The sequence below is a fragment of the Salmo salar genome, chromosome 07, assembly GCF_965601325.2.
Source record: "Salmo salar chromosome 07, fSalSal1, whole genome shotgun sequence".
In the NCBI taxonomy this organism is placed as follows: domain Eukaryota; kingdom Metazoa; phylum Chordata; class Actinopteri; order Salmoniformes; family Salmonidae; genus Salmo; species Salmo salar.
The window spans coordinates 14655102-14665000 of record NC_138297.1 but is presented as its reverse complement, the minus strand read 5'-3'; the positions used below and the strand labels follow the sequence as shown (position 1 = coordinate 14665000).

General features: G+C 44.1%; 1 protein-coding gene across 14 annotated transcripts in view; it reads right to left on the bottom strand.

The window, feature by feature from the left end:
• LOC100380644 (calcium/calmodulin-dependent protein kinase type II delta chain) overlaps nt 1–9899 on the bottom strand; it is a 117874-nt gene that overhangs the window by 25473 nt on the left and 82502 nt on the right. For all 14 annotated transcript variants that reach the window (XM_045721539.2, XM_045721541.2, XM_045721540.2 and 11 more), the window contains 4 exons: nt 5356–5458; nt 2136–2219; nt 854–948; nt 1–102 (listed from right to left, as the gene is read on the bottom strand). The exon at nt 1–102 is cut by the window's left edge and continues 21 nt beyond it. In XM_045721539.2, coding sequence (XP_045577495.1) covers nt 1–102; nt 854–948; nt 2136–2219; nt 5356–5458 — 384 coding nt within the window. The remainder of the gene's footprint in view (nt 103–853; nt 949–2135; nt 2220–5355; nt 5459–9899) is intronic.

Here is a 9899-nt window from a genome sequence, read left to right as displayed (position 1 = left end):
TGCGTCTGTGGCGGTGACCCTTTTGGCAGGGTTGATGGTCAACATCTTGTTGATCAGGTCTTTGGCCTCGGGGGTCACCGTGTCCCACTCAGGGGACGGAAACTGAAGGAGAGAACACCGGGTGAGGCAATGAGGTTTGTCATCCATCAGTCGACTCATCTATTCCTCCTTCCCCTCCCCCCATCCAGCTTTGTTTGGAAATGTGTCATTGGAGAAACCAGGAGCGAGAGATAACTGACAAAATAACTTCACAAGGTTGACAAAAACACAGAGTCACTGAGGATCAGGTGCATGTATACAGAGCTAAATTAGGCTTGAGCCATCGCGTCGGGCTGTCCCTGCCTCTCCTCCTCCTCTCTCCCCCTTCCTCCTAAGACTCAATCTGTCTGGGACAGGCGTTGTCGTTGGCGTGGGCAAACAGTACGAGGAGGGAACAGCCACCGATAGAAAGACACACAGCCTGTGTTCCAACAGCATGCTGGGAGGGGCAATGCTCAGCCAAGACACAGACAGACACGATCTGATGTGTCATGTATGGCCTTGCGTCGATGGGAAAACAAGTGGCTAACACATTTCCTTCTGGTGTAAGAGATATAAATGTCCTATTCCTGCCACTCCAACAGGAGATGAGCTTTGCCTGCTAAAGTTAAGTGATTGTGATTAAAGTCTTGGAAACTGATGGGAGATGTCTGTATTGATCTAAGCCTGGCTTAAGCTCATGTCAATACTTGTGTCAGCTAGGCTGTCAGTGAAAGCTGGGTGAATAGATATCTGCAGTAAAACAAGTGTGAAACACTACTGTTGGGATGTGTGTGTGTGTGTGTGTGTGTGTGTGTGTCGTTGCGGTACTCACGTCGTAGGCCCCAGCCTTGATCTGCTGGTACAGTCTGTGCTGGTCTTCGTCCCAGAAGGGAGGGTAGCCCACCAGGAGAATGTAGAGGATCACACCTGGTCACACACAAAATCAGGGTGATGCCAATTATGAATAAATGTCATTAAAAATATATATATAATAAAAATAAAAAATAAAATAATAAAAAATAAAAATAAAAATCGCAAGCAGTGTGATAATTATCATTATACTAAAAACTCAGCAAGAGGAAAAATTACAATCAAACACAGCATGACCCAATAAAAATAATAATAAATATTTATAAAATCTAATAACAATAATATATATTATAATAATAAAATAAGTAATTTATAATATTAATAATAATAATAATAATAAGACATTTACTGACATATAACTATTGGCACAAATATGCTAATATTATATGCATGAAGAGGTCGGGAGAGGGCTGGAAGTAACTCCCTTACATACAGTAGACTCCTCCCACTATAAGGGCTTTCATGTCACAATCGCCGTGGTGACAAACAAGCCAAACACTTTGCATTGTGTTATATACTGGCTGGTAGGTTACCGGCAGGAGATAAAGGGCCCGAATTGGTCAGTAGAGCACTCTAACCACACAAACAAGTAATTGTGGGGATTCGATTATCTGGCCCAGGTTGCCCTGGTGGGAGGAGATTGCACCAGGTGAAAAGTGGTTTCATTAGTTTTGGAACCAGGTGCCCCATTTTGGCCGATGGCGACGTTGGCTCAGAACAAAAGTGACATAGGTTAAAGCATGTGGAATAATGAGAAGGATTTTGTGTTTTCACATGCAAAGGTGATTGCTTTTTTATAAAAACGCTTCATTTGCCTTCCCAATGAAAACTAGTTTGAAAATTCTAACATATATTTTATGGAAAAATTATGCTGTATGTTTCTGAACGATGCACCATGCTGTCTAGTTGACATTGACAACATGACAAAGACACAAATTACTTTTCAATTTGAGAAGGGCACCCCTCCCTCACCGCTTTTTCCCATTCACGTCATGGGCCATAGACCGGTGCACCGTGGTTCAGCTTAATCGAACACTGCCATTTTCGCCCGGGACTCAAAGACCAAGCGCAGGTGTGTGAATGAGTGTGTTATAGACATGTAAAGCCCAGGTGGCCTGGCCCTTGACGAGTTATGTAACGAGCAGCTGCAGTGATTAATTCAAGGAGTGTGAACTGGAGGAACTCATTGTCTGTGTGAGAACCATGTTAGCTCAAAGAGATTGTTCTGTTGGGAAGTTCCTTACCACATGCCCACATGTCCACAGGTTTCCCATAGGGGTCTTTCCTCAAAACCTCTGGGGACAAGTAGCCTGGGGTTCCCGCAAAACCTGGAACAGAGACGAGACATCAATTAACTACATTTCCAAAGATGCATCTACAGTTAGGTCAATGGGGGGCCTTTTCTCAGTTTTTAGAAAAATTATGCCACAGTAGCCAATTAGAGGTCAAACAAATCCAAAACGCAACATTTATGGGCCACGGTTAACAAGCTCCCAAAACTTCCCCACTGGAACGGCCCTCTTGGGTGCATAATGTGGATCCGCGCCAAACAATCGCAACCTACTTCCCTAAGTGAACTCCAAGTACCAGCATGCCCTGGGGCACAACCAGTGAAGTGGGTAGATGATTCTCAGGTGACAGCCAGCCTAGGGGATTAGTATAATTATTCCTCCATTCTGTGGGGATGATCAGGGAAATAGCCCCATTAATCCACCTATTAAAATCTGCACTATAAACCCAGAGCACTGACACTCTTCATTGTTTCACACAAGAGACTTCACTTCAGCACTGGTGGTGAAGACTAAGCAAACACCAAAGTACTCTAAAGCCTTTGTGGGTTTACACATTGTTTAGAATAAAACAGGGATCTGTGATGAGCAGTAAATGCTTAGTTACACCCGGGGGTTATGTAGTACATACATAGTAGAGGTCGACCGATGAATCGGAATGGCCGATTAATTAGGGCTGATTTCAAGTTTGAATAACAATCGGTAATCGGTATTTTTGGACACCGATTTTATTTTACATTTTTTATATATATTTATTTTACACCTTTATTTAACTAGGTATGTCAGATAATTTCTCATCGAATCACAGCCTACGTCGCCCAACGGGTGATGATTTAGCACTGTCGTTGCACCAATGTACCTAACCATAAACATCAACGCCTTTCTTTAAAATCAATACACAAGTATATATTTTTAAACCTGCATATTTAGTTAATATTGCCTGCTAACATTAATTTCTTATAACTAGGGAAATTGTGTCACCCTGACTGCTTGCACGGAACGCAAGAGAAGTATATGCAGCAGTCTGGGCCGCCTGGCTCCTTGCGAACTGTGTGAAGTCCATTTATTCCTAACAAAGACCGTAATTCGTTTGTCAGAATTGTGCATAATTATGACATAACATTTAAGGTTGTACAATGTAACAGCAATAAACGTTTTGTTTTCGAAATGATAGTTTCCGGATTCGACCATATTAATGACCAAAGGCTCGTATTTCTGTGTGTTATTATGTTATAATTAAGTCTATGATTTGATATTTGATAGAGCAGTCTGACTGAGCAGTGGTAGGCAGCAGCAGGCTCATAAGCATTCATTCAAACAGCACTATCGTGCGTTTGCCAGCAGCTCTTCGCTGTGCTTCAAGCATTGAGCTGTTTATGAATTCAAGCCTATCAACTCCCGAGATTAGGCTGGTGTAACCGATGTGAAATGGCTAGCTAGTTAGCGGGGTGCGTGCTAATAGCGTTTCAAATCGGTGATGTCACTCGCTCTGAGACTTGGAGTAGTTGTTCCCCTTGCTCTGCAAGGGCCGTGGCTTTTGTGGAGCGATGGGTAACGATGCTTCGTGGGAGGCAGTTGTTGATGTGTGCAGAGGGTCCCTGGTTTGAGCCCAGGTAGGGGCGAGGAGAGGGACGGAAGCTATACTGTTACACTGGCAATACTAAAGTGCTTATAAGAACATCCAATAGTCAAAAGGTATATGAAATACAAATTGTAGAGAGAAATAGTCCTATAATTCCTATAATAAGGAACCACCAGCTTTCATATGTTCTCATGTTCTGAGCAAGGAACTTAAACGTTAGCTTTTTTTACATGGCACATATTGCACTTTTACTTTCTTCTCCAACACTTTGTTTTTGCATTATTTAAACCAAATTGAACACGTTTCATTATTTATTTGAGGCTAAATTGAATTTATTGATGTATTATATTAAGTTAAAATAAGTGTTCATTCAGTATGGTTGTAATTGTCATTATTACAAATAAACATTTTAATTTATTTTTAAATTGGCTGATTAATTGGTATCGGCTTTTTTTGGCCCTCCAATAATCGGTATCGGCGTTGAAAAATCATAATCGGTCGACCTCTAATACATACATAGTTGAAGTCGGAAGCTTACATACACCTTAGCCAAATACTTTTAAACTCAGTTTTTCACAATTCCTGACATTTAATCCTAGTAACAATTCCCTGTCTTTGGTCAGTTAGGATCACCACTTTATTTTAAGAATGTGAAATATCAGATAGTAGAGAGAATGATTTATTTCAGATTTTCATCATTCCCAGTGGGTCAGAAGTTTACACACACTCAATTAGTATTTGGTAGCATTGCCTTTAAATTGTTTAACTTGGGTCAAACGTTTCGCGTAGCCTTCCACAAGCTTCCCACAATAAGTTGGGTGAATTTTGGCCCATTCCTCCTGACAGAGCTGGTGTAACTTAGTCTGGTTTGTAGGCCTCCTTGCTCGCACACGCTTTTTCAGTTCTGCCCACACATTTTCTATAGGATTGAGGTCAGGGCTTTGTGATGGCCTCTCCAATACCTTGACTGTTGTCCTTAAGCCATTTTTCCACAACTTTGGAAGTATGCTTGGGATCATTGTCCATTTGGAAGACCCATTTGCGACCAAGCTTTAGTCTAAAGGCCAGTTTTATTGCTTCTTTAAATCAGCACAACAGTTTTCAGCTGTGCTAACATAATTGCAAAAGGGTTTTCTAATGATCAATTAGCCTTTTAAAATGATAAACTTTGATTAGCTAACACAACTTGGCATTGGAACATAGGAGTGATGGTTGCTGATAATGGGCCTCTGTACGCCTATGTAGATATTCCATTAAAAAAAATATTTTAAAACAATCTGCCGTTTCCAGCTACAATAGTAATTTACAACATTAACGATGTCTACACTGTATTTCTGATCAATTTGATATTATTTTAAATGGACAAAAAATGTGCTTTTCTTTCAAAACAAGGACATTTCTAAGTGACCCCAAACTTCTGAACGGTAGTGTATATACACATACAACAAATTAATAAAGACTTAGTCAACATTTTTTATTATTGTCAACAAGGCCATATTTCTTTATTTTCTGCTATTGTTTAAAACAAGTCCCCAAATGGACATGTAAGTTGAGGATATTTGGACCGATGTTTTGTGACTGACTGGAACTCACCGAACCATGCCTGCTGGTCACCCTGCACCTCGATGGCCAGGCCAAAGTCTGCCAACTTCACCGCTGCTCCCTTCAGCTTACTGGCTAGGAGCAGATTCTCAGGCTTGGAGTGGAGAGATGGAAACAGGGTTTCAACACTTCTCATGCAGCAAAACACATGGAAATGAAGTGTTGGAAACATACCCACTATATTATACATGTGTATTCTGTCTAGTTTGCTGGGTGAACCTAGATGGTGGGTCAGCTCACCATTGAAAAATAGTATGCCCCTCAAAATATGACCAAATTCCATTAACCAAAGTATATTTTAGGCACACTATTAACTCCTCAGTAATATCCCTATTGTGTCCCCTCCTGTGACCCCGTGGGGCCATGAGTGGTCATTGTCACCAAGATCACTCTCTAGAAAAGCAGCTATGACTCAACGCTCTCACTCAACACACACTGGGGAAAATATTCCACCACCCAGACCAGTGTTAAGTAACGGGGTGGACACTGTGATACGGACACAGTAACGGGGTGGACACTGTGACACGGACACAGTAACGGGGTCGACACTGTGACACGGACACAGTAACGGGGTCGACACTGTGACACGGACACAGTAACGGGGTCGACACTGTGACACGGACACAGTAACGGGGTCGACACTGTGACACGGACACAGTAACGGGGTCGACACTGTGACACGGACACAGTAACGGGGTCGACACTGTGACACGGACACAGTAACGGGGTCGACACTGTGACACGGACACAGTAACGGGGTCGACACTGTGACACGGACACAGTAACGGGGTCGACACTGTGACACGGACACAGTAACGGGGTCGACACTGTGACACGGACACAGTAACGGGGTCGACACTGATACGGACACAGATCTTTAGAGAGACACAAGCGTGTGCAATAGGCCACATGCCGCTGGTCCTGGCGTCTAATTGGTCCGTCTGTCTCTATAGCTCGAGGGGCCGGGCTACAAGGTCAGAGGAGGTCGGCAGGGATTTGCGTATCGCCAGCGTCGGAACAGGAAGGGGAGGGGCTTAGAGAAAAGGTTACCCTGGGTTCTGGGTTGATGAATAATGCACTTGCTGACATTTTGAAAGTGGCTTCGAGGAGAAGTAATTAGTAGAAATTAATCAGGAAGGATATACTTGTAATATAATAACAAACAGGAGATGTGTTGCATGTCGAGCGGGAGCTGTTTCACCGACTTTTTGGAGCGAAGCTGCTTTGCTTGTGTGGCAAAAACATTAGTTACACTACCCCAAGAACGGTATTCATATCAGTAGACTAATTCCACTTCTATGGCCTAGATATCCCATATGGTGTAGAAATACAAATGGAATCAATTTCTCAATATCATATAGCAGGAGGTAGGCAACCCTGTTCCTGGATTCTGTTCCAACTGGGCACCACACCAGACCAACTGAGCTAACTGATAAGTTCAATGGTTGCCTAAATTCAACACACCTGGTCTTCCAGGTTGGTTAATTCAAAAACATGAAGTGCCCGCTGGCACTCCAGGATCAGGGGTGCCTACTCCTGTCGTATAGCATCGAGTCAAACAGGGTAAATGTATGGTCATTCACTGGTGCAGTTAGTAGAGCATTCATGAGTAGTGATTTGTGCAGATCTGAAGGCAGGGCTCACATGCTACGATGGGAGAGGGGTGGTAAGAGCAGTCAACAGTGCCATGCAGTCATTGCAAACATCCCAACCATCCCACCCTCCCGTTCCCCCCAACCATCCCACCCTCCCGTTCCCACCAACCATCCCACCCTCCCGTTCCCCCCAACCATCCCACCCTCCCGTTCCCCCCAACCATCCCACCCTCCCGTTCCCACCAACCATCCCACCCTCCCGTTCCCACCAACCATCCCACCCTCCCGTTCCCACCAACCATCCCACCCTCCCGTTCCCACCAACCATCCCACCCTCCCGTTCCCACCAACCATCCCACCCTCCCGTTCCCCCCCAAAAATCACGTAACCTGTATGATGAGACTGGAAGGGGACAGGTAAAAAATATATATAATTTCCCGTCTTATAACATCATCTTCCCTATCAAGACTTCCCTATAAACACATCACCCTTCCCTATAAAACACATCACCCTTCCCTATAAACACATCACCCTTCACTATAAACACATCACCCTTCCCTATAAACACATCACCCTTCCCTATAAACACATCACCCTTCCCTATAAACACATCACCCTTCCCTATAAACACATCATCCCTAATGGACTTTAAATAATGGGCTTCATAACCAAAAAGTAGTGTGGAAAAGGCAATATGCCCTAACAAGCCCTAAATAGGCTAATCAATACTTTGTAATCTAACCTAAAAGCACATATGAGAACTATAGTACCTAACCAGTAGAGCTTTCAGGACTGGGTAATGAACTGTGGTGAGACTGTGGGGTTCCTTCCCTAAGTGCCTTGCTGTGTCTGTGTGTGGATCCCATCTACTTCTCTGTGATCAGGATATATACACCCGGTCCTCAGGGTTCCTGTGCAATGGGTCTAATTTGATTCAGTGTCTCAGCCATAGAAATGTAATTACTCCAAGTTCATCTAGCCTGGTTGGCCTTAACATATCTACTGCTACCAGGACAAATACACTTGGCTTTCTGTCAGTCACACACACAACCACATCCATGCTGGCACACACACACACTGCTGGCAAATGCGCGCGCGAACACACACACACACACACACACACACACACACACACACACACACACACACACACACACACACACACACACACACACACACACACACACACACACACACACACACACACACACACACACACACACACACACACACACACACACACACACACACACACACACACACACACACACGTCTGCCCTTGTGCCTATCTCTCAGAGAGGACGACCAGCTGGGAGGAAAAGGAGGTGAGAGGACGACAACAAGAGAGGGGGAATGAGGGAGGACAGAGGGGGAGGAGGAGAGAGGATGACAACAAGAGAGGGGGAATGAGGGAGGACAAGAGGGAAGAGTTCAGTTACGGGTGAAAGGAAAAAAAGAAGGGCAGTGGAGCAAAAGATAGAGGGATGAGTCATGAAACAGGAGATGAAAGAGAGAGGGATGAGGCATGAAACAGGAGATGAAAGAGAGAGGGATGAGGCATGAAACAGGAGATGAAAGAGAGAGGGATGAGGCATGAAACAGGAGATGAAAGAGAGAGGGATGAGGCATGGAACAGGAGATGACAGAAAGAGAGAGGGATGCGGCATGAAACAGGAGATGACAGAAAGAGAGAGGGATGAGGCATGAAACAGGAGATGACAGAAAGAGAGAGGGATGAGGCATGAAACAGGAGATGACAGAAAGAGAGAGGGATGAGGCATGGAACAGGAGATGACAGAAAGAGAGAGGGATGAGGCATGGAACAGGAGATGACAGAAAGAGAGAGGGATGAGGCATGGAGCAGGAGATGAAAGAGAGAGGGATGAGGCATGAAACAGGAGATGAAAGAGAGAGGGATGAGGCATGGAGCAGGAGATGACAGAAAGAGAGAGGGATGAGGCATGGAACAGGAGATGACAGAAAGAGAGGGATGAGGCATGGAACAGGAGATGACAGAAAGAGAGAGGGATGAGGCATGGAACAGGAGATGACAGAAAGAGAGAGGGATGAGGCATGGAACAGGAGATGAAAGAGAGAGGGATGAGGCATGGAACAGGAGATGACAGAAAGAGAGAGGGATGAGGCATGGAACAGGAGATGACAGAAAGAGAGAGGGATGAGGCAAGGAACAGGAGATGACAGAAAGAGAGAGGGATGAGGCATGAAACAGGAGATGACAGAAAGAGAGAGGGATGAGGCATGAAACAGGAGATGACAGAAAGAGAGAGGGATGAGGCATGGAGCAGGAGATGACAGAAAGAGAGAGGGATGAGGCATGGAGCAGGAGATGACAGAAAGAGAGAGGGATGAGGCATGGAACAGGAGATGACAGAAAGAGAGAGGGATGAGGCATGGAACAGGAGATGACAGATGAGCAGGAAAGAAAGAGGCAGAGCAGAACAGAGTGCTGTCAGTATCCAGTACAACAGAAGTCATTGAGTGTTGAAGGAACAGTTTGAGAGGGATGTCTGGTCTGATGTACAGTGAAAGAAAGAGGCAGAGCAGAACAGAGTGCTGTCAGTATCCAGTACAACAGAAGTCATTGAGTGTTGAAGGAACAGTTTGAGAGGGATGTCTGGTCTGATGTACAGTACCTTCAGAATGTATTCACACCCCTTTACACATTCCCCATTTTGTTGTGTTACAGCCTGAATTCAAAATGGATTAAATTGATCAAATATTTCTCAACCATCAACACACAATAACCCGTAATGACAAAGTGAAAACATGTTTAGAAAATGTAGCAAATGTATTTATAATAAAATACAGAAATATCTCATTTACATACAGTACCAGTCAAAAGTTTGGACACACCTACTCATTCCAGGGTTTTTATTTTTACTATTTTCCACATTGTAGAATAATAGTGAAGACATCAAA